Source organism: Humulus lupulus, chromosome 4 (assembly GCF_963169125.1).
Source record: "Humulus lupulus chromosome 4, drHumLupu1.1, whole genome shotgun sequence".
In the NCBI taxonomy this organism is placed as follows: domain Eukaryota; kingdom Viridiplantae; phylum Streptophyta; class Magnoliopsida; order Rosales; family Cannabaceae; genus Humulus; species Humulus lupulus.
Window position 1 is genome coordinate 63,727,648 of NC_084796.1, and position 25,075 is coordinate 63,752,722.

The following is a 25,075-nucleotide window of genomic DNA, read 5'->3' on the forward strand; positions in this document are numbered from 1 at the left end:
CTTCAGCTTCTCGACTTCTTCTCTTAAGGCCTTTGATCTATCTTTGTCGAGCAGCCTTCTTTTCTGTTGCACCAGTGGAAAACTCTTGTCGATGTTCAGGACATGGCTAATGACTGAGGGGTCTATTCCAACCATGTCTTTTTGTGACCAGGCGAAGACTTCCTGGTTCCTCCTCAAAAACTCCACCAGTGCTTGTTTTGTTGTTGTCTCTAAGTTTTTGCCGACTTTCACAACCCTGGTCGGATTTTCTTCATCGAGTTGGACCTCCTCAAGATCCTCGATGGGTCCTACTCCTTCCTCAAAATCCCCAAAGCGAGGATCCAAGTCTCTATCCTCACTTTGGGCAACGCCCTATTTGGTGACATTATCATCTGACTGGGCCTGAGCATCGATTGCCATTTGCAACTCTTTTCTGGGAACATCTCTCGATACACTTTTCTTTGCCTTGGTTATCGAGGCGTTGCAGCACTCCCTCGCTTCCCGCTGATTTCCCAATACGCATCCTACCCCTGCGTGTGTTGGGAATTTCATGGCAAGGTGCCATATTGACGTGACGGCTCGTAGGTCGACCAGAATTGGCCTCCCAATTACAACATTGTATGCCGAAGGACAATCAACTACTATGAAAGTAGTGAGTAATGTCCTGTTAGCAGGTGCAGTACCTGCTGTAACTGGAAGCCTAATCGACCCAGTTGGGGCGAGCCCTTCGCCGGAAAAACCATAGATGGTTTGGTTGCATGGCTCTAGGTCCTTGACGGACAATTTCATTCTCTCCAGTGAAGACTTGTATAGGATGTTGACCGAGCTTCCTGTGTCAACCAACACCCACTCACCATCATGTTGGCAATTTGCATGTCCACGAACAGCGGATCGGAGTGCGAGAATCATACATGCTGGGCATCGCCTTCAGAGAAGGTTATTAATTCCTCCTCTGTTCGAGCTTTCTTTGGTGCTCGATCCTCCACACTCATCATCTCGATGTCTTGGTCATGGCGTAGGGTTTGAGTGTATCATTCCCTTGCCTTCCCACTGTCCCCTGCAAGGTGTGGGCCTCCACAGATGGTGAGTAAAGTGCCTGCAAGGGTTGGCGAGTGTTGGCATGCAGGCGCCTATTCGTTTCCACTTTGAGCCTCTCACTGGGATCCTCCTGTGGCTCGCACATATCTCCTTAGATGTCCCTGCCTAATCAGGAACTCAATCTCGTCTTTCAATTGGTTACATTCATTGGTGTCGTGCCCATAGTCGTTGTGAAATCGACAGAACTTCGTCGTATCTCTCTTAGAGATATCTTTCCTTATAGGTGCGGGTCGTTTGTAAGGCACGCTGGAGCTGGTTGCCTGGTAGACTTCCGCTCGGCTTTCGACAAGGGCCGTGTAGTTGGTGAATCTCGGCTCATATCGATTTCCTTTGGGGCGTTTATTCTCAGAAACTGAGGGTTCATTGTTCGCCCGTTTTCCACCATTCCTACCATTGCCATTCCTGTTGCCATTGGGTTTTTCTGACCCGTTGGCGACTTTGGCGGGTTCTTCCTTCGGCCCCTTGTCCTTTGTTGGCGATTTCCCTTTATTGGCAATCGCGTCTTCGAGCTTGATATATCGATCAGTCCGATCCAAAAACTCTTGGGTACTTCTTACCCCACTCTTTTTTAGGCTACTCCAGAGGGGTGAATGGTGCCTAAATCCAGCAGTTAGAGCCATCATCTTACCTTCATCGCCCACTGTCTTGGCTCCAGCTGCTGCTCGCATGAAGCATTGGACATACTCTTTTAAGGGCTCTCCCTCCTTCTGGCGTCTCTCGACCAACTGGTTGGCCTCTATCGGGTGTACGCGACCCACGTAGAATTGTCTGTAAAATTCTTTTACGAACATCTCTCAAGATACTATACTAGCAGGAGGGAACTTAAAGAACCACTCCTGGGCGGTGTCAGACAGTGTCGCTGGGAAGATCCGGTAGCAAGCATCTTCTGACACTTTCTGTATATCCATTTGTATCTCAAACTTATTAACATGAGATACTGGGTCTCTGTACCTATCAAAGCTCGGCAATGTTGGCATCTTGAACTTACTGGGGGTTTCAGCCGCAGCAATCCTCTGTACAAAGGGAGTGCCCCTCCTCCTATAGTACTCAATATGGGACATTCGTCCCCCGACCAGCTGTTGTACCGTCTGGTTCAGGGCATCAATCTGAGCCTGAACGGCTTCTGGGACTGCTGGGGCAACCGGTGCCGGGGGGAGCGTACTCGTCGTGCCTCTCACGACGGTCGTTAAGTACATCCCTTAAATCATCGTCCCTGTGTCTCTGCTCGCTAACTCCTAGCCGATCAAAGACGTTTTGCTGCCTGGGTTGCCCCCCAACGTTATGGCTAGCTGGCCTATTTTCTCTAGGTGGGGGGGCTTCTGCCTCCACCTCTTTCCTCATTTCTCCGACCAGCATTTCTTCTGCCGGAATCGACTTCATTATAGTCATGGCCATATCTAAATTGTGGCTGACTACGGCGTGACCGGCTGTTCACGCTATTTCTTCCTCGGGCTGGCATTTCCTGAGCGTTAGGGGGAGGCCTGCGCTGGTCGTTGGGTCCCCATGCATTGCTAGGCTGTGGGGGGCCCCTGACCGCAGAGCCTGACTTGATGTTCCTTCTATTGGTGGAAGGACGATGTCCCCTGCTCGGTAGATTCGGCTCCTCATCCCCTGGGTATCTAGGGCTGCGGGGCGGTTGCCCAACCCTATTATGCCTCGGGCACTGGGGATTGCCTCGACCAGCCTGAGACGGAGGTCGCTGCTCAGGATCCCTAGGAGGGACATCATCCTGAGCCATAGGATGGTTGCTCCGGCCTTTGAGGGCTTGCTGGCTGGAGCAGAGGGCTTGGATTGGGAGCCCTCTGTGGCGGCGCACTCGGTGGCTGATCTGGCTGAGAGGCTGGCACAGCCTGACTCCGAGCCAATTGGATGGCTGCTTCGAGAGCGGCCATGGCATCCCTCTGCCGATGGTCCATGTCTGCCTACCGCTCACTCAACTCCTAGCACTGGCGTTCAATTTCCCTCTGCTGCATCACCATTGTCTCCACAGCATTCTCCTGATTGGCCCTTAGATTACCCAACTCGTCCTGCAGCACTCCCAGTGTTGCCCTCAGTGTTTCGGAATCTAACTCCTCCTCTTCAAACTCCAAATGTGGTTCATTTTCAGCCACATTTGGGGGAGGAGGTTGGGATGATGCAGCGCCAGCAGTTTGTTCAGTCTTCTTGGATGTCTTCGCCATTAGATTTCTCACAGTTTTTTATTAGCTCTCAATGAAAGCACCAGAATGTTGACCCTCGATTTGGCCAACGACACGAAGTCAAATATATGACAGAAAATGAGACGACAATTAAGAGTTTAATCTAATGGAAAAGAAGAAAACACCAACGATTTATAGTGGTTCGGCCCAAAAAATGGTAATGACCTACGTCCACTTAGTGCTATTATTAATATTGAATTTCAAAGGCGTGATCAAAGAACTAGGGTTCTTGAGTTTCACAAACCTTGGGAGAATTACAATGAAACGATGGATAATTGCATTATAGCTCTCTTTCTCTCAATACTCAGCAAAAAGATTCAGAGATCAAAAGTCCCTTCCTTGAGCTATTTCATGCATATTTATAGGCTCAAGGAGGGTTACATGGGCCAATGGGCCTTAACTCTCCTTAATAACCGCGTATCAAGGTAATAAAGAGGAAATATTCAATGCAATTATTATAGGATTACAATCTTAGAAGGAAATAAATCAAATTATACGACCACCCTGGTCGTATCTAATAGTTAAGCTCGACAAAGCGATGTGCCTCTGGTCGATAGTCGAACAACACTTCCGCCACTAGTCAACCACGTGTGAGAAATCCTTGCCACGTCATCAGTAGCCGTTTTTCGGGTAAACAAGTTGTTTAGATTTATGTATAGTTGTTTTTACGTTGTTTTTTAGTTGTTTAGATTTATGTATAGTTGTTTTTACATTGATTTTTAGTTGATATATTTGCTATGTTGTTGTGTTGATGTCTAATTGTTATTTAGTTGTTTTAGATATATTTTGATTTTTTTTATATAAAAAAAATATATTAGTATGCAATGGGTTGACTTCTAGTTGTTTTTTATTTGTTGTTTTTAAATGTGTGTAGTATGCAGTGAGTTAATGTTTAGTTGTTGTCTTATTGTTGTTTTTGTGTTGTTTAGGTTTTATGTATAGTTGTTTTCATATTGGTTTTTAGTTGTTTAAGTTTATTTATAGTTGTTGTGTTGTTGTCTATTTGTTGTTTAGTTGTTTGCAGATATATTTTGATTTTAAAAAAAAAAAAAAACAGGGTTAATGTTTATGTATGCCCTGATATTCAGCTCGGGTCTTTTATGCAGCTCGAGTACAGCTGGTTAGCTAAGAACAATACTAAAGGATCTACAAATTGATCTCCTCTACGAAGGCAGTGCGACTCCCCAGGTAATAACACGAGCTGAGGAATACGAAGTATTAAGGCACAAGCTGGAGATGGATATAAAGCACAGCATCCTGGGCGCGAGCTGGCGTTATGTTCAGGTTGTGGTACTCTGACAATCTGCCATATCCAGGAGTCTTTATAAACCTGGATACGTTATTTATAAACGTGTGTGGTCAGACATTACATGTCCGTTATCCCTGAATTCTCAGACACGTAACATAAACGTGAATGATCAAACATCACATGTCTGATTATGCCAAACGACCCATGATCAATTTTACCTAATGATTAGACCATACCTTAGTATATATTGTATTATTCATTCTAAGTGCAAGACAGGTCACAAATATGATGGGTATTCACGTGATGACCCCTACACCTATCCTGGGATGGTTCTTCTATAAATACCAAGACCTTGGATAGAAAATGGGTTGATTTTTTTCGATGTAAGGCAAATACTCTGTCAAAATATAGAGAGATATACAGTAATAATATCGACTTGTGGACTAGGGGGATTTTTTCCTCCGATCCACGTAAAAAGGAACGAGTGTTCTTAATATTTACTTGTTAACATCCTTAAGTGTTATTATTCTTATTACGGTTTATCCTTAAGCACTAGTTTATTCTAGCTAATTACGTAATACACTGTTGGCGAAAAACCGCGTCAACAGTTTAATTGTTGTCTTATTGTTGTTTTTTAGTTGTTTCATTGACACCGTATTTTTTTAAATAAAAAACTTTAAAAACGTATTTTCCGAAAACTTAAGGTAGTATTTTTGAAATAAAAAAAATCAAGACTGTAAAAAAGTAAAAAAGCACCAAAAGTTGATTTTTGGCAACACTTAAAAAAATAGTTTTTTATTTAATTAATTAAAAATTTGACAATTAAAAATAAAATGTGTTTGGTAACTCAATTTTTATTTATTATTTTTTAAAATTCATTAAATTTTGAAAATATAATTTTTTCACTTTCAAAAATATTTTAAACCATTTTCGGCTTTTCGTTTTTTTTCTTCTCTTCTTCAAATCAACACCTCATATGGTTAAACAAAAAATAAAAGTTATCAAACACGTTTATTATTTTTTATTTTTAAAAACAAAAAACAAAAATAATTACCAAACATATTTTTATTTTTTTAAAAAATATATATTTCTATTTTTGTGTTTAAAAAATTCAAAAATAAAGGGTTTGTTTGGTAAATTTTTTGTTTTTGAATTTTTTAAACACAAAAATAGAAATATTATTTTATTTTTGTTTCTTTATTTTTAAAAAATAAAATATGTTTGGTAACTATTTTTGTTTTTTGTTTTTAAAAACAAAAAATAATAAATGCATTTGATAACTTTTATTTTTATTTTTTGTTTAACAATATGAGGTGTTGATTTGAAGAAGAGAAGAAAAAAAAAAAAAAAAACTCTTTAAAAAAAAAATTGAAAGTGAAAAAATTCTATTTTCAAAATTTAATAAATTTTAATTAAAATTTTAAAAAATAATAAATAAAAATAGAATTACCAAATATATTTTATGTTTAATTGTCAATTTTTTAATTAATTAAATAAAAAACTATTTTTTTTTAAGTGTTACCAAACAACACCTTAAATTTTACAAACACAACTTATATTTTTTTAAAAACCCCTATCTAATATTACTAAATAGTGCAGCCATAAGTCTGTAGCTTTAACTCGTGACTAATTTGCCACAATATTTACAATGAAAATCCCTGTTACTGAAATAGTATGGCCATAATATATATTCTTTTCTAAATTTTTAAAAATAAAGTATTTTTCTTTCCCCTTCCCTATTGAAAAAGCTCATAATTGAAATTAAATAATTAGTCCAAATGTCAATTAAATATAAATGTTAAATAAAATATATAGGAAATTTGTATGATAGGAGCTTCAAAAAGAGGTCTACTGATGTGACTCTTTTGTGTTCTCAACCCGTGAACAGTTTTCGACGCGATTTTTTTTATAACCGTGTATATTGTAGTTATTTAGAGCATCCTGAAAATTTTCAGAAAATTCAGAATAATTTACAATACTGAAAGCTAGTTTAAAAAAAGGTTGTTGCATATGTGACTAATTTTTTTTATGCGAGTGGAAAATAGCATGTTTGAATCTAATTTTCGACACTGTAAATTATTCAGAATTTTTTTAAAATTTCCAGAATATTTTAAATAACTATAATATACACCATCATAAAAAAAATCGCACAAAAAATCGTTCATAAATCGGAAATACAAGAAAGCCCCACCAGTGGAGCACTTTTTGAAGCCCTACCATATAATACACCAAATATATAAATGTGAAAGAAAAAAAAAAAGCAACTGATGTTTAAACTATTTCAGTAACATTAGGTATTAATACCTGATGTCGCAAAAGAATAAAATTATAAGTAAACAGTAAGCTTTAGAAAATTTTAAATTCACAGCTACACTATTTAATAACAATAGGTATTATTGCTACTAAAATAAAACAATATCAAACAATAACTTAAAATTTCATACCAAATATCTCTAAAAATCATTAAAATAGATTGAAAATGTCACCCAATCTTATTTATTTCCTATTATTTTTCCGTTATTTTAACTGTTACTCACGAGACACTAAGTTGTAGTTATGTCACCATTCCTGTAAATTTTCTAAAATTCTGAATAGTTTACCATCCCAAAAATAGTTTTGTATTTTTTCAAACATGCATGGTGAACCAAACTATCAAGAACTTTTTTCGGCACGGTAAACTATTTAGTATTTTTCGAAAATTTACAAAGAAGTTATCACTACGAACGCCGTCATAAAAAAATTATAAAAAAATAAACTCTGACATATATTTTTGAGGGCAGAGATTGACTAAAAAGTTGAAATAGAAGGTAATTGCTAGCACTCCTAAAACACTAATGAGTTTTAGACTGCTTATGTAGTGAGACGTCCAAAAGACTTATGTAGTGAGACGTCCAAAAGACTCTTATCTTATAATACAATCAACGAAAAGACTACAAAATCAAAACACTCAACTAAAATCAGCTAAAACCATAGTTAGAACCCGCCATACACAATTTTCTACCACGCCATACTTGAAATATACATATATATATATATATATTTATGATAGAAATATACGAGAGAGAGAGAGAGAGAGAGAGAGAGAGAGAGAGAGAGGGGGGGGGGGGGGGGGGGGGGCGGGGGGGGGGGGGGTTCTTTTCATTCAAATGAAGTTGGTGCATAGGATAGGAAACATGACAATGTTGAAACTGGCTGCAGTTGTAACTAATCTCTTCATATGAAGCTGAGCTGGAGATATGCATTATCCTGTATTGGTCAAAACATTCTACACCTAAATGCTGTCAAAAACATAATCCACAAAACTTCTTAGTACTAGTTAAAGAGGATTTAAACAGAAGGGATTTACACTGGGGTACACCCTCCACTCATAGCTCACAGTCCTCGGGGAGATTTCAATTGAGGTGGCACTGGGGATCCTCTAGGACTCTTGTTCATAGGTGAAGGAAAACTGTGTTTCAATGGGGACTTAGGTACTTGGCTGTGGTTGCCAGATGACAGGCGGGGAGGTACTGGACTATGGTTGCCGGTTGACAGGCGGGGATGAGATGGACTGTGTGCCTGTTTGGTAACTGAAAGCTGTTCCAGAGCATGCAGAACTTCAGACATTTGTGGCCGAAGTTTGGCCTCACCGATGCACTGTAAAGCAAGGATTGCAACCATGAAAGCTCCTTTTTGAGGATACTGACCCTCCAATTTGGTGTCCATGATACGGAATAATTTTCGCCTGTCACCCAAATAGGGTTTTGCCCAATCCACTAGATTCTGCTCCACACCAACTTTTGTTTTGTCAACAGCATGGCGTCCGGATAACAGCTCGAGTAGCACAACCCCAAAGCTATAGACATCGCATTTTGCAGTCAATCGACCTGTTCATCACCAGAAAATGTTAGTATAGGGATTGTAAATATGGAGTTTGTATGACACCCCCAGAATACAAGGCTGGGTTGGGTTGTCCCAATTCAAGTGAAAAGCTTTCAGGAATAGCAAACTTCACAGCTAATAATAACACAATTCTAAGTTATATGTCTAAGAATTGCCAATGCTGAATTTTTAAGTTCAAAGCTGGATGAATGACCAGAGACCCAAATTTTATAGTTATAAACAACAATCTACATATAATTGATAATAAAGTAACATAGAATAATAAGTCAGGCAGGTTTTTTGTTCAATGTAATAATTCCGTACTTTAGGAGCTTCTAAACTATTTTAACATACAGACAATCAATCAACACGCCAAATAATATAACATTGTCAGTAATCGAAGTTGAGATTATTTAAAAAATGAATAAAAAAGCTGTGCCATTTGTTAAGTGTAACTGCGTCATACAAGAATCTACTTACTGAATATGAGGCATGTTTTAGTCTGTCTTATGGGCATGATAACAACGCATATGCAACTACACTCCACATAGAAGGTAAACAAAAAGCTGAAGGAAGAAAAACCTGTAGCCATATATTCAGGTGCAGCATAGCCTTGAGTACCCATGACTTGGGTGGAAACATGAGTCCGATCACCAGTGGGGCCTGATTTTGCCAAACCAAAGTCTGAAAGTTTCGCATTGAATTCCTAATGAAATGAAACAATACTGCAGAAGTTAGTAGTAAAAAAACTACATGGGGTCTTTTTATTTTCCTACTGGGATTGAAACAGTACTTTATTATAAAAAATACAATCATATCCTTTGAAAGAAACAAAACAAAAATAACCTAAGAGTATAACTGTAGAAATAACATGTCTTTCCAGCTAACAACAATAAAAGAAAAAGTGATATCCTTAATTTCCTTAGCGAAAGAGTCCTGTAGTGAAGCTCAAGGTTCTAAAATATATTACCCACAACGAAGACAAATCTTGCTCTTCATCTTCAAAGTTTTAACAATTTCCATCCAAAAAAACCAAAACAACCAGCTGGTTAATCATGAATTACTATGCATTCTAAATGGAAAGACAAATAAAAACCCAACCAACAACAATTAATTGATTAAAGGAACTTGGAAATTATGTTTTCTCATTATATGCTCCTTTTTGTCCATCTCCCCACCCCACCCTATCCCATGGCATGGAAATGAAGCAGTTTATTCACTACTAATTAACAGACATACTGAATCCAATAAGATGTTTGAAGCCTTGAAATCACGGTAGATAACTTGTTCCTTAGAATTATGCAGGAAGGAGAGCCCTCGGGCTGCATCTACAGCAACTCTAATCCTTTTAGCCCAAGAGAGTGGCCTGGCACCTCCTGCAAAGTGCAAACAGATCATCTATAGATCACACACATACACACCAAAAAAAAAAAAAGATTTCCTTGCAGAAAGAACCAGAAAACTATTAATTAACATACTTGCTTGCATTTCTCTTCAATGGTATAAGCAAATTGATAACTCAAGTAGGAGTGCGCCCATTATTAATAAATAAGATATATAACTATTTGTTGCCATAAAGTATCTTCCTTTGCAAAAGGAACCATGAATCAATTCATTTAAATACTAGCACAATCTTCTTCGTTGGTTTTAGCAGAGTTATAGTTAAAGTAGGAGCATGCACATTAATTATTATAAACACTCTAGCTATAAAAGCAGAAAAAAAAAGTTTGACATACTCCTAAATAGATGATTCTCCAAGCTGCCTTTAGGCATATATTCATAAACCAGAAGCCGGTTACTCCCATCAACACAGTATCCAACAAGCTTAACAAGATTTGGATGATGAAGTTGACCAAGATAATTCACCTCCGACTGCAACCACAGTAGCATACAGATTAAGGCAAATATTTTAAATTTACTGACTCGCTGATAAAGTTGAAGCATTTATTATAGAATGTTGTCGATTACTATTTCAAGAGACAATGTGGAAATGGTGAGAAAAAACGCCTTTCTTGCTGTATTTCTATTATCTGATACCTTTGTACAATCTAGGATTAGAGATATATATAGGATATACAGGACTAATCAAAGAAATAGGAATCGATTCCTATTCCTCATAATCCCAAAGATCAAACATTAATACCCTATTTTTTCTAACCGTCAACACTCTCCCTTAAGCTGGACTATAGATATTGATGAGTTCAAGCTTGTTTACAAGAACATCAAATGCTTGTTCAGATAGTCCCTTTGTGAGAATATCAGCAAGCTATTGATTAGTATGCACATATCTAATGCTGATAACTCCTCTATCAATTTTTTCTTTGATGAAGTGACGGTCAACTTTCACGTGTTTGGTTCTGTCATGATGTATAGGGTTATGTACAATGCTGATAGTAGATTGGTTGTCACAGTAGAGCTGAATAGGGACTTCATATTCAATCTTCAATTCTTCTAGTAGATGTTTGATCTATATAGCTTCACGCACTCCATGAGCCATGGCTCTATACACTGCTTTTGTACTGCTTCTTGCAACCACAGTTTGCTTTTTATTTCGCCATGTGGTTACATTCCCCCATACCATTGTGCAATAGCCCAATGTAGACTTTCTATCATCAACTGAACCAGCTCAGTCTGCATCTGTGAACACTTCAACCTTTCTCTCAGTTGTCTTCCTGAAAAAGAGGCCCTTTCCTGGTGTTTGCTTGAGATATCTCAAAATTCTATACACTGCATTGAGATGTCCCTGACACGGATCATGCATTTATTGATTAACTAGACTCACTACAAAAGCAATGTCGGGTCTAGTATGTGAAAGGTAGATGAGTTTTCCTACTAGTTGTTGGTACTTCCCCTTGTCAATTGGACTTCCTTCAAACATTTTCCTTTTGTCTCCGAGCTCAATTGGAGTTTTGCTGGGCCTGCTTCCGAGCATTCCTATCTCCTTTAGAAGATCTAGAGTATATTTTCTCTGAGACACGGAAATACCTTTACTTCTAGCAAATTCCATACCCAGAAAATATTCGAGAGCACCGAGATCTTTGACTTCGAACTCCTTTGCCAACATTTCTTTGATTGAGTTTATCTCCTCACTGTGATTACCAGTGATAATTTTGTCATCAACATATATGATTAGTACCGCAATTTTTCCACTTCCTTAAGTGTTTGACAAAGAGAGTGTGATCAGTCTGGCCTTGTATGTATCCAAGCCCTTTGACAACTTTCAGGAAACGATTGAACCATGCTCGGGGAGATTGTTTCAAGCCATAGAGTGATTTGTTCAGTTTGCAGACTGTGGTTGTCTTGAGAGATTCTTCAAATCCCGGAGGCTGACTCATATACACTTCTTCTTCAAGTTCTCCATTCAAGAACGCATTCTTTACATCAAGTTGATGTAATTCCCAATCCATGTTAACAGCTAGTGAGAGTAGAACTCTGATAGTGTTGAGTTTGGCAACTGGAGCGAATGTTTCTGTGTAGTCAATTCCATAGGTTTGAATAAATCCCTAGGCAACTAACCGAGTTTTGTAACTCTCAATAGATCCATTTGCATTGAATTTGACGGTGAACACCCATTTGCACCCTATTACCTTCCTGTCTAGTGGTAACCTCACTAATTTCCACGTTCCATTATGTTTAAGTGCTCTTATTTCTTCAAGCACTGCTGCTTTCCACTGGGGAGAATCAAGTGCTTCTTCGATATTCCTGGGAATCACACCATTTGATAGATTCGAGGTGAAAGCTTTAGATGGAGATGACAATTTTGAGTAAGAAATGAACTTTGAAATGGGGTGCTGGGTACATGATCTGGTTCATTTCCTTAATGCAATAGGAATATCTAGATCTGACTATTTGTTAGATGGGAGAATACCTGGATCTTTTGAGGGAAGTGGTTCCATCACCGGATTGGGCGTTTGACTGTGCTGAGGATTCATAACTTGTTTATTTCTTTTTCTCCTGGAATACACCCGAATCTCTTTCTGTACGTTTTGGTCTTGAGGATGTCCTTCTAGTTCAGTGTTTTTAGGAGAGGTTGGTGGATTTTCTGGAGAGATAGTTGGATTTCCTTGTTCAAGAGGGAAAGTCTGGATATCTAGTTCAGAAGAAAGTGGAGTGGAAGAGGTAAAGGGAAAAAGAGTTGTTAAGGGTAATTCTAACCCCCACAACCACTGAGCTTCTTGCTGGTGATAGTTGGACTCCCCCTGAAGCGATGTGGGAGTGAAGTAAGGAGTATCCTCAAAAAAGGTGACATCACATGAGATGAATGTTTTTTTGGTGATGGGATAATAACACAGATAACTTTTTTGGGTAGGAGAGTAACCCAAAAACAGTCTTAATGTCTCTAGGATCAAATTTACTCCGATAGTGGGAGTGAACATGCACAAAAGCAGTGTAACCAAATACTTTAACTGGTAGAGTATTTGTAGAGATGTGAAGATATAGAGATTGAAGAATAGAATATGGTGTTTTGAACTGAAGGGGTCGACTAGGGAGGCCATTAATGAGATAAGCAACGGTAAGGATAGCGTCACCCCAAAGATGTTTAGGGACATGCATAGTGAACATAAGAGAACGAGCTACTTCTAAGAGATGGTGATTTTTGTGTTCAGTAACTCCATTCTGTTGCGGAGTATCAACACACAAGCTTTGATGGACAATCCCATTTTTTAGAAGATAAGGACCAAGAGTGGTATTGAAATATTCGGTACCATTGTCGGTACGAAGTATTCTTATAGATGTTTGGTACTGTGTTTGGATCATTTGATGAAAGTTTTGAAAAATTTGGCATGTTTCAGACTTACTTTTAAGAAGATAGACCCAAGTGAGATGTGTGTGATCATCAATAAAAGAGATAAACCATCGCTTACCATGAGAAGTATTGACCTTGGAAGGTCCTCATATGTCACTATGAATCAGAGATAATGGGTTGGAAGGTGTATATATTTTGTGAGGGAACGAAATACGTGTGCGCTTGGCAAATTGACAAATATCACAATGAAAATCAATAATATTCTTATTTACAAAAATAGATGGGAATAAGTGTTTTAAATATAAAAAACTTGGATGCCCAAGTCGACAATGCCATAACATAATTGTTTTTGAAACTGAGTTTGAAACAAACGATGAACTTGAACAAGAATTAGAAACAGAACTTTAACCCAAACGTAGTAGAGAAGAGAGCTCGTTAACTAGATGTTGCCTTTCAAAGAAATAAAGTCCGTTACGAACCCTAGCATTGCCAGTCATCCTCCCCGATGATAGATCCTGAAATTGACAAGAATTTGACATGAATTTAGCGAAGCAATGATTATCACTGGTTAATTTTTGGACAGAGATTAACTTGCATTGCAAGGAAGGAACATGGAGAATAAGTATCAAACAAATGTGGTAAACCTATCATGTGATCAATGGCGCTAGAATCAATGATCCATGGTGTGTTGGAGGTGGAAGAAAAATTACCGGAGTATGCAACAGAGGCACTCTGAGTCTCAGGACCGGAACTGGGGTTCATGGATGATTAACTCAAAAGAGTGTATAGGTGGGCAAGTTGTTTCTTACTGAATGAAGGGGTACCAACACTAATCTGATCATTGGTACTCTCAGTTTGAGTTTGATAGGCCTTTCTTTCATGTTGGCGGCAAGGGTCCAATTGGGTGGTTTACCATGGATTACCCAACAAGAAGATCGAGTATGACCGTGACGTTGGCAGTGATCACACCAAGGCCGATCACCCTTACGATTAGGTCAAGGGTCAGGAGTGGATCTGCCATGTGGTGGGGGGCCAGATTTTGATACGAGAGCTGAGCTTTCAATGGGCTGCAGGTCAGAAGTAGTGAGCATGACACGACGACGTGCTTCTTCATGTCTAACCTCAGAGAAGGCTTCTTCAGTGTCAAGAAATGGGGCACGGCCCACCAGACGACCTCTAACTTCATAAGATTACTATTTAACCCCGTAAGAAATTCAAAAACTCGTTCTTTCTCTAACTGCTGCCGCTGGATTGTAGTGCAGTTAGTACAGTGGTGTGGTATCTAGATACAAATCGAGCTCCTGCCACAAGTCTTGTAAGTCGAAAAAATATTGGGTAACAGTTTAGTTACCTTGCTTGATTTCTTTAAGCTTGGTACAGATTTCGAAAATCTAAGAGGCGTTACCAAGGTCAGAATACATTTTTCGAGCAGCGTCCCACATCTCCTTAGCTGTCTTAAAGAATAGATATCTGTGGTTTGCGACTGGAAGGAGGGACGACCGCCGAAAAAAATGGAGGAAAAAAAACAGAGGGTGGTCAGAATCGAGCCTTACAGCTCTGATACCATGTGGAAATGGTGAGAAAAAACACATTTCTTGCTGTATTTCTATTATCTGATACACTTTGTACAACCTAAGACTAGAAATATATATAGGATATACACGAATAACAACATTAATCACAAAAATAGGAATCAATTTCTATTCCTAGGAATCCCAAAGATCAAACATTAATACCCTAATTTTTCTAATCGTCAACAGACAATTAGAAACAATAAAGGGAACCTACCAACCATTCCTTATGGCCCTGAAAACCTTCTGGTTTAAGCTTCTTAATGGCAACTACTATTCCACTTCCAGCCCTTGAAGCACTGAGGGTGTGCTCATCAATCCATCCTTTGTAAACATAACCAAAACCACCTTCCCCAATGAGATTGTCTTGACGGAAATTTCGGGTAGCATTCTTGAGCTCATTCAATGTAAATGCTTTTAAATGTGGGGATGATAATATTTCTCCTTCAGACCTAGGAGTGGGAAGACTTCCTGATGTGGATTTTTCACTGTTTGTGGGAAGAGTCAGACTTGAAAGTGCTAAAGAATTGCTGCTTTTATATGCACTTTGTGTGGTTCCTACAAAATGGAACAATAAGTACAGTGTTTTTTTTTTAATTGGCAAAACAAAACTAAAACAACCACTAAACTTAAGCAACAAAGAGTAACATACATCAATCAAGAATAACTAGCTCTAGGAAAACTTTTGTTTGATCAACATCAATAATATGACGTATGAATATAACTCAAAACATGAGTAACAAATTCAAACGATTTTCAAGCCAACCAAAATTTTTAATACCAGCTCCTCTCGTCATGCACTGAACTGTGTTTAGCTACATGATTTTTAGGCATGTCAATGTCATTATATTCTTACATGAAAAACACACATCAATCAAGAATAACAACCTCAGGATCAACATTTATTTGATAACCATCTAAAGATAACTAAATTCAAGCGATTTTTCAAACAACTAGAACTTTTAACACCAGCCCCGGTAGCCATGCACTTATCTGTGTTAACAACATGATTCTAGGCATGTTAATAAAACTATATTTTTACTCATATCACCTTACATTTCTTAACAAATGGATAAGCACACTTCAAATATTAGAAAATTTTTAACTTCTGTTTGTGTTATCTATGCTGTACATTTGATTTACATGTGCTGTACTTAAGTAGTAGAATAGACTGAGATTCTAGGCAACAAGGATATGACAGGAAATGATGATGCAGCCAAACCTAAAGAGAAAGGACCATGCATAGGTAATAGTTGGGGGCTTAGTAATGCATACAGAGGGAAATCCCAACCACATAGACCCATTTTCTTTTCACTAAAATCAAGTAGATTTAGAAGGAAAGGAATACTTAACTATAGTATGTTTCTCAGAATGCCCAAAGAAAGAACTGGAACGAAAACTCCTTTTTGCGTTGGTCAATCAAAATTTCCATGTATGCATCAACAACACTTAGAAGTGCTTTCATTTACAACTGTGTATTGTATCTAGATCCATCATGATGACAAGGGACTCTATTTCTATAAGATGTATTTTTCTAGGGAATTTTTCACAAGAAAATTATTGACGAGAGAGATTATAAAAGAAGGATTATTTATATAATTAGATATATTTTCATTTTAAACATCCAAAAAAAACGAGGGAGACCCCTAACAATCCTTGACTTGGGCACAACATATGTCCTCTCACTCTATCGTCTTTGTTCAACCAAACAAAAAGGTGGTGTTAGCTTCTCATCAAAAGACCTCCATCTTAGTTCATCGAAAGACAAGAAATCACGATATATATGCAAAAGTATCCTAAAACATTTCTATTTTTCTATTTATAAGTGTAGACAAATTAATTAAGGAAATCAAATCAGAATAAAAATCAAATCATTATGATTTGATTACAGTTGTAGGATCTTTATATACATATATACTTTCTTTGTTTATAGGATTTAGTTAATTTTGTATTTATGTCTTTTATTCTGTACTGCCTATAAATGTACACTATTCTTGTCTCATAATATTTTTACATGGTATCATAGTCATAAGGTTTTTCTTTCTTTTTCATACGTTGTCTTGTTCTTCTTCTCCGGCAATGGCCACTAGCAACTCAGCCTCCTCTCAGTCCAGTGAGCCCCTTGGCTCTCTTCAAACCTTAGATGCAATCGCAGTCTCTCTGCCTGATGCTCAAGATATCTTCTCATCTTTGTTGTCGCCACTTCCAGAAGGACTCACAGGAGCTCGCCGTGCTAAGCAATACTCAGTTTCCATTGGCGACCCCATCATCCGCAACCAACAATCATTGAAGGACAACCTATTCACCGCCCCGACGACAAAGAATCTTCTTTGTCCTCATACAACCTTCTTAATCAATCACCTGCACCCTTTGGGAACAATCTAGGTTCATGTTCTGTTGCACATTCTGGTAATCTCTATTCTGCCCTAATCTCTTCGGTAGGCTCTCAAGTATCATGGATAATTGATTCGGGTGCTTCCGACCATATGACAAGTTTTTGTCATTTTTTTTATACCTACACTCCGTGTTATAATAAATCTAATGTTCATATTGTCGATGGTACTTTATCTTCTGTTGCAGGCATAGGCACTATTAGATTTTCTACTAGTCTTCTCCTTAAATTAGTTCTTCATGTTTCGTCATTAACGTGTAATTTGATTTCTGTTAGCAAACTGACTTTTGATAATCACTGTGTTGCTAAGTTTGTGTCCAACTCTTGTCAATTTCAGGAACTATCATCAGGGAAGAGGATTGGCAATGCTAGGATTCATGATGGACTTTATTTCTTTCAGACTCAATATTCTATAAGACACTCATATATCTAGTTCTGCTTCTGTTTCTAATTCTAGCAAAATAATGTTGTGGCATTATAGACTTGGTCACCCAAGTTTTCCTTACTTATAACATTTGTTTCCATCTTTATTCACTAATCAAAGTTCTGTTTTTTTTCGATGTGATATTTGTCAACTTGCTAAGCACACATAGACCTCTTTTCCTCCAATAACCTATACTCCAACGACTCCATTCTCCCTAATCCATAATGACATATATGGACCCTCCAAAGTTACTACTTCTCATGGGAAACGCTAGTTCATAACTTTCATTGATGATCACACACGTTTCACTTGGGTATATCTCCTTCAACACAAATCTGAGGCATTTCAAGTCTTTTAGAATTTTTTCCATATGATTCAGACACAATTTCAGACCAAACCCTGTATACTACATACGGATAATAGAACAGAATATTTTAATTCCACTTTAGGTCCATACCTTTTACAAAATGAGTCTTCATCAAAGTTCATGTGTTGATACCCCTCAACAGAATGGTGTTGCAGAACGGAAAAATTGCCATTTGTTGGAAGTAGCACGTGCTCTTATGTTTACCATGAATGCTCCAAAGTATCTTTGCAGAGATGCTATCTTAACAGCCACATATCTTATCAATCGTCTACCTAGTCAGCCCCTTCAGTTTCAAACACCATACTCAGTACTTAATCTTTCTTATCCCCATATTTCCACCAATAATCTTCCTGTAAAGACCTTTGATTGTGTAGCTTTTGTCCATATCCGTGCTCATGATCGTAGTAAACTTGACCCTAGGGCCATTAAGACAATTTTTATTGGCTATTCTTCCACTCAAAAATGTTAACAGTGTTACTGTTCTCTCACTAAAAAAAAATATATCTCTCATGCGATGTCAGTTTTTTTTTAAGATACTCCATATTTCCTCCCCTTTCGCTTCAGGGGGGGGCAGAGTCATCTAGAGCAAGAAGCTCAGTGGTTGTGGGACACCCTACAATTAGGATTACCGCTAGATCTTCCTATTCTAACTCCATCTCCTTCTCATCCGAATGTTTCAGTTGTCCCTGTTTCTACTCCAACTCCTCTTCCTAATAGTTCAGTCGTTCCTGGTTCTACTCTAGCTCCATCTACTCTCACTCCAAATAGCCAACTTGATCCAATCATGGAAACAAGGACAAGTATTCCAGAGTTCAATCAACAACAGCAAGAGCTGTGTTTACACTAGAAGAAATGTCTCAAAGAAATAACCAAGTCATGAATCCTCATCACAGTCAAGAGCTAGATCCGGTGATAGAACCTCCATCTTCAAATGTGTCAGATAATTATCATTCAAATCCTAATTCTGATCTAGATGTCCCTATTGCGTTTAGAAAAGGGACTAGGTCTTGTACCCAACATCCTATATCCAAGTTTATTTCTTATTCTAATCTATCTTCATTCAAAGCTTGCACCTCCAGTCTGTCAAGTGTTCTTATTTCCAGGAATTTTGAAGAAGCTCTTGGTGTTCCCGAATGGAAGCAGTTGTACTTGAAGAGATGAAAGCACTGAAACAAAATAACACTTGGAGCCTAGTGGAATTGCCACCCAATAAAAACATTGTAGGGTGCAAATGAGTGTTACTATCAAGTATAAAACTGATGGTTCTATCGAGCGATACAAAGCACGTTTGGTGGCCAAAGGATTTACACAGACTTATGGAATTGACTACGCTGAAACCTTTGCTCCAGTTGCCAAGCTCAACACTATCAGATTCCTACTCTCACTAGCAGTAAACTTAGACTGGGAATTACATCAACTTGATGTAAAAAATGTGTTTCTAAATGGTCTAGAAGAAGAGGTCTACATGAGTCAACCCCCAGGTTTTGAAGAAACTCTCAATAAGAAGATTGTCTGCAAACTCTCAAAAAGCAATCCCCTCGAGCTTGGTTTGATCGTTTTTCAAATGTGGTCAAGAATCTTGGGTACATTCAAAGACAAACTGATCATACTCTGTTTGTTAAGCACTCAGAGAAAAGGAAAGTAACTATCTTTATAGTTTATGTTGATGATATTATTGTTACTAGTGATGATATTAGAGAAATGAATCTTATCAAGAAAATGATGGCAAAGGAATTTGAAGTTAAGGACCTTGGTGCATTAAAGTATTTTCTAGGTATGGAATTTGCAAAGAGCCAAAAGGGTATTTCTGTGTCTTAAAGGAAATACACTCTTGACCTCTTAAAAGAAACAGGAATGCTAGGAAGCAGGCCTAGTAAAACTCCTATCGAACTTGGGAACAAAACAAAAATGTTCGAAGAAGATCTGATTGACAAAGAAAGATACTAGAAGCTGGTTGGCAAGCTTATCTATCTCTCACACACTCGACCAAACATTGCCTTCGTTATTAGTCTCGTAAGTTAGTATATGCATATGATAGGAATTTCCTGTCAATTGAATCAAATCCAGCAGCAAACTAACAGAACAAGAGCAAACAGTGGCAAAAAAATGGGAGATTGTATTAGGGGGACCTGGGTTGTTCGAGAGCCCAGCCTCTCCAGTACAGATTACACTATTTTCCTACTTAATTCTATTAACCAACTGTTTATTTATACTAGCCTATATTGGCTTACTGTGTACCCCATCCCACTGAAAATTAGCTAACATAACTAACTGTAAGTACCCCCCACAGACCGAATACACTACTGTCCTCCCCACACTAAGCCCTTGTAGGCTTCCTAGAGTAAACAAACATCAATGGAGGCCTATCAGCATAGTCCTTGTCAAGGACATTTGAATGCTGTCTACAGAATTTTGAGATGCTTAAAGCAAACACCAGGAAAAATGCTATATTTAAAAAAAAAAATGAGTGATCGAAAAGTCGAAATTTTCACTAACGTTGATTGGGCTGGAGCAATCGATGACAGAAAATGCACATCTAGTTATTGTACTCTCCTATGGGGTAACTTGGTAACATGGTGAAGTAAAAAACAGTCTGTTGTTGCAAGGAGCAGTGCAGAAGCAGAGTACAGGGCTATGACTCATGGAGTGTGTGGAGTCATTTGGATAAATCCACCATCAGTATAGCTCATAATCCCATTCAACTCTATTGTGACGTTATACACCATCAGTATAGCTTATAATCCCATTCACCATGACAGCTATACAAAGCATGTAGAAGTGGATCGTCACTTCATTAAAGAGAAGATCGATGGAGGGATTATCTGTATCAAGTATGTGCCTACTAATCAACAGTAGGTCGACATACTTACAAAGAGATTGACAGAGAAAGTGTTTGAATTCCTATTAGACAAACTTGGACTCATCAACATCTACAGTCAAGCTTGAGGGGGAGTGTAGACAGATTTACTAAAGAAATCAAATTAGAATAAAAATCAAATCATTATGATTTGATTACACCTAAATGATCTTTATAAACATATATACTTTCCTTGTTTATAGGATTTAGTTTATTTTGTATTTATGTCTTTTATTTTGTACAACCTATAAATATACACTTTTCTTCTCAAAATCAATATACAAGAATTATTCTCTCATAATATTTTTACAATAAGTAATTCTAAATACATATATATATGTATATATATAGTTAATTCAAGTGTGAATAATATGTTTCTTAACCCTTTAATTACACATTAAGATATATAATATTCTTGAAAAAACTCCATGGCAATTCATCTTCTTTTAGTGACTTATTCTTCAGCCACACATACTATGCTCTCAAGCATTTTATGTCAATGCCAGCCATATTCTTATCCAAAATATTTTAGGAACTGAATCTAATGCTGATGGTATAGTAAAGCATTACCTTTAGAACAAATCAGCTGTGAGTCCTACGGAAGGCATCTCTTATTTAAGTACCAAAGTGTTCGGCATTTCCTATTGAGCTACAAGATTGTTGTGCTCGACATGTATATTGTGGTATCATCCTACAGATGCTTAGGTGTTAGGCTTTCCTAGGAATAATTTGTATATTCAAAGAACACAAACTGAATTGGAATTATCCTTAGGATATCTTTATTGATGAACATAAAGGGTTACACAGTTCAAGCTTTCGAGAGGCTTGTACTCTCCTATTCCCAACTGTCCGAGACAAAGGGTTCCACAGTTCAAGCCTTCGAGAGGCTTGTACTCTCCTATTCCCAACTGTCCGAGAGAATTGGAGCTCTCCAAAGTAAGACTACTCTTCTATATTTTTAGATAGATCCCCAATAAAAGCTAGACAGCTTATATATATAGTCTTTGGAACAAGTTAATCCCTCCCAACTACCCTAGAATTACAATAGTACCCCTCATTTAAAATGCCCCTCCTAAGTAATGCTTAATGAAGCTTTTTTCTGTAATAAGTGTATTTAAGTGGGGGTTTATCATTAGGCCCAATCATTCAAGATACAATGCATCAATAGTATAACATAAGAATAAGATAGATGACTAATACAGATAAAGGCATAGAGCTAGTTAGTGCTCATTTATATCCCACAAACCAACGTTGTTTTTTATTTGAGGAAATAAGTCCGTGACTTGTAGTACTTCTAATTCTATGTGGCATTTCTTGCACTGATCACCAATAGGTCCGATACTAAGATGTGTTTCAAAATAACCATTCAATTTTGGCAGGTTATTATAGGCACTCTACACTGATGTTCCTTCTTAGAGGAAAATTTCCAATAATTGTTTTCTAATTTGTGTCATATTGGCTAATGCTTTTCCAAGCCCAAAGCTTTCCAAATTATCTTTAGAAATCCGTCAATGGTTAGGCCTAAATGCTATGAAACATGCAGTGTTAAAAGGTGTACATCTACTAAGCTTCCGTCTATCTTTTCTTCATGAAATGATAATGAAGTTCAAGCCTTCACATATCACTTACCATGTTTTCCAATTTAACTATATTCTCTGAGAGTTCTTTCTTATTTCCTTTTTCTCCCCATTCCTTTCAATTGACTTCATCTCGATGAATATTTCTCTTTTAAAGAAAAATATACTATAACACATAAAGAGAGAACCATGTAAGTTACTTGCAAGGCACCTTTATACTACCATCAGAAGATCATTTCATAAGTTGGAAAAAAAATTGCTCAAAGTAAAACCCACACTTTTACATAAAGACTTACAGTGGTCAATGAACACCAAACATGTTGACATTTACCACAAACCAGTAGACTAATTGATTCAAAAAACCTTACGTTTAGTTCAAGTTTTTAAAAGACAATACAAGAAAATAAAGATTTTAGAGCCTATTAGTTTTGCATTTATGGTGCGAGCTGTGAAAGTAAGGGGCATAGAATCCAAGAAAGTAATCCAATCTTCCATTTCTATTGCATTGCTAGTCCTAAACTCCCTGCCATCATTCATCAACACTACTACCTTGGCCACAAGCATTATTTTCTCCCAACCAACATCATTCCAAGATGCTATTATGATGCACCATGTCAGCCAAATGTATGTAGAAAATAGAACTGTCTTTGTATATGCTGCAAATTACATTTATAACCGGCACCAAGGACGACCATCCTAACACTAACTCTCTGTTACAACTACCACAACAATCAAAAGTTTCGCAGTTGAAGGAGAGGCTACATGCCTCTAGACCTTTATGGCCAATGTTTTATAAGAGAAAGGAAACTGCAAGCACAACTATGAACTTAATTATGAGTTATCACAATTAAGTTGTCAGTTGCACCTGTACCAACCACCAAGTGATAGCAAATTAATTTGCACCCAAGGACTTAGATAATAAAAAAAAGGACTCTCAAGATAGAGCTCTTGCTTTTCATGACTCCATAATGTCAATAACTCCAAAAAAAAATAAACATTTACCCCCAGAAGCCTGAGCCTCTCTCTTCCGTTTAAAAATTTAAACCATAACTCTTGTATCTAAATAGCACTACAAAAATGAGCACAAAAACAAAGCACATTGTTCTATTGACAGATTATATAGTTAAAACTTAAAGAATTTATCAATGTGATATCAAACATTCACACCAACAGATTCAATTGAATTATCCTCCAGATCAAAGCAGATCATGGAAAGAATTAAAAGATTTCTCAAACATGTAAAATAGAAAAACAGGCAAGAAGCCAACTTGGAGAGATATAACAAAGCACATGTTGAAATTTTGAGTTCTGTTATAACATTATTAACTATTAAGGGCCTTAAATGATAGTAATGGAAAAAAACTTCCAAACCCACTAAAATTGATATCATCTTGTACGAGCAACCAACCTAACACTAACAGGCATTCAAATTGTTTGTTGAAAAACAATAAAAAAAAAAAAAAATGCATTCAAATTATATAAACAAGCATTAAATGCAAAAATTAAATTAAAAAACGGCTACTACAATAGTGGAAAAAATAACCAAATTCCAACAAGTATAGCGTCACTTCATCATCCAAAACAATATAGACCTGTAAACTTTGATACAAAGCTTTGAAACTAACCAGCACAGTATATATTGTCCATTCTAGCAAGATAATTTTTAGCACGAAAAAAGAAAAGAAAAAGTCATTAAAGGTTCTGCTTTTATATTAGCACACACCATATGAATGAAGCCAGATAACGGAAGACATCTGACCAACTTGCTGTGACTGAAAAGCACAACACTTGAACCAAAAGAAAAAATGAAAAAAAAATGTTGAAAACAATCTCTTAAACAACCAATAACAAAACTGCATGAATACAACAAAATGTCAAAACCCCATTTCCTTACTAAACCCAATACAAGATGTATAGAGATATGAATAAGGATTCTTCACACAAAGTTGGCCATTTTCAAACCCCCCAAAGAAATAAACAAAACAAAAAACCAGTTATTGCATGCAATATAAAGCAAAAAAGGAAAAGAAGAACTTGGTGAGAGAATTTTACCAGAAGTACTTGTTCGAGAGCTGAGAGAGCTATCCACTTTAGAACGACCTTCCAAGCAATTGCCCATTAAAGCTTAAGGATTAAACTCGAAAACCCAGAAACAGTTATCGAAATCTATTTTCCTAGGCACCAAAAAAGTCAGACCTTGTTCTTGAAATTCTTCATTGTTGTTTTTCAAAACAAAAATCTCCTCTGTGTCTAGCTTTCTCGTTCTACCCCAGTCCTTCCAGAGAAGAACGTTACGACACAGATAACGAGGTCCATTTTCTAATTTATATAATTTCACCCCAAAAAAAACAAAAAATAAAATAAAAAGGGTGATGGAGACAGGGAGAGAAAAAAATGGAAGATTTGGAAAACGACAAACTGGCTGACGTGTTAGGACCTTCTCAGATTTCGGGAGCTTTTCTGAAAGTGAATTACTTTGATATCCTCCTAATCTCAAAAACAAGGATCACCAACGAAGGAACTGACTGTAGTTTGAAGATTATAATAAGGGTATAATAGTTATTTACTTGGAATGGACCTACTCTGGTTGGTTCGCCTACTCGTTAAACGGCACGCGCCGTGGTGGCTCAATCAAGGGTAATCTTTTCAGATATGTTTCAAGTTTCAAGTCCAACTACCAAACCAAATTCCTATGCGCTTCTCGTATTATTAGTAGGTGAAAATACCAGGTGCCTAAAGGAATTATTAATATACC

The 25,075-nt window shown here is 37.4% G+C and overlaps 1 protein-coding gene across 1 annotated transcript; it reads right to left on the reverse strand.

Annotated features, from left to right (window-relative positions):
• Window positions 1-7,647: 7,647 nt before the first annotated feature.
• LOC133830502 (probable serine/threonine-protein kinase PBL3) lies at window positions 7,648-24,856 on the reverse strand. The gene is made up of 6 exons (XM_062260489.1): window positions 24,373-24,856; window positions 14,921-15,261; window positions 10,122-10,257; window positions 9,625-9,761; window positions 8,968-9,091; window positions 7,648-8,390 (listed from the first exon to the last, which is right to left on the reverse strand). The coding sequence occupies exons 1-6, from the start codon at window positions 24,437-24,439 to the stop codon at window positions 7,897-7,899; spliced, it is 1,299 nt and encodes a 432-aa protein (XP_062116473.1). The 5' UTR covers window positions 24,440-24,856; the 3' UTR covers window positions 7,648-7,896.
• Window positions 24,857-25,075: the final 219 nt, after the last annotated feature.

What these genes read in the sequence shown, in the direction of transcription:
- LOC133830502 (XM_062260489.1), bottom strand. Translation starts at nt 24,439, where the DNA reads ATGGGCAATTGCTTGGAAGGTCGTTCTAAAGTGGATAGCTCTCTCAGC. An exon ending in CTCTCGAACAAGTACTTCTG is followed by an intron (nt 15,262 to 24,372) that starts GTAAAATTCTCT and finishes TCCATTTTGTAG; the next exon opens with GAACCACACAAAGTGCATAT. An exon ending in AGGGCCATAAGGAATGGTTG is followed by an intron (nt 10,258 to 14,920) that starts GTAGGTTCCCTT and finishes CTGTGGTTGCAG; the next exon opens with TCGGAGGTGAATTATCTTGG.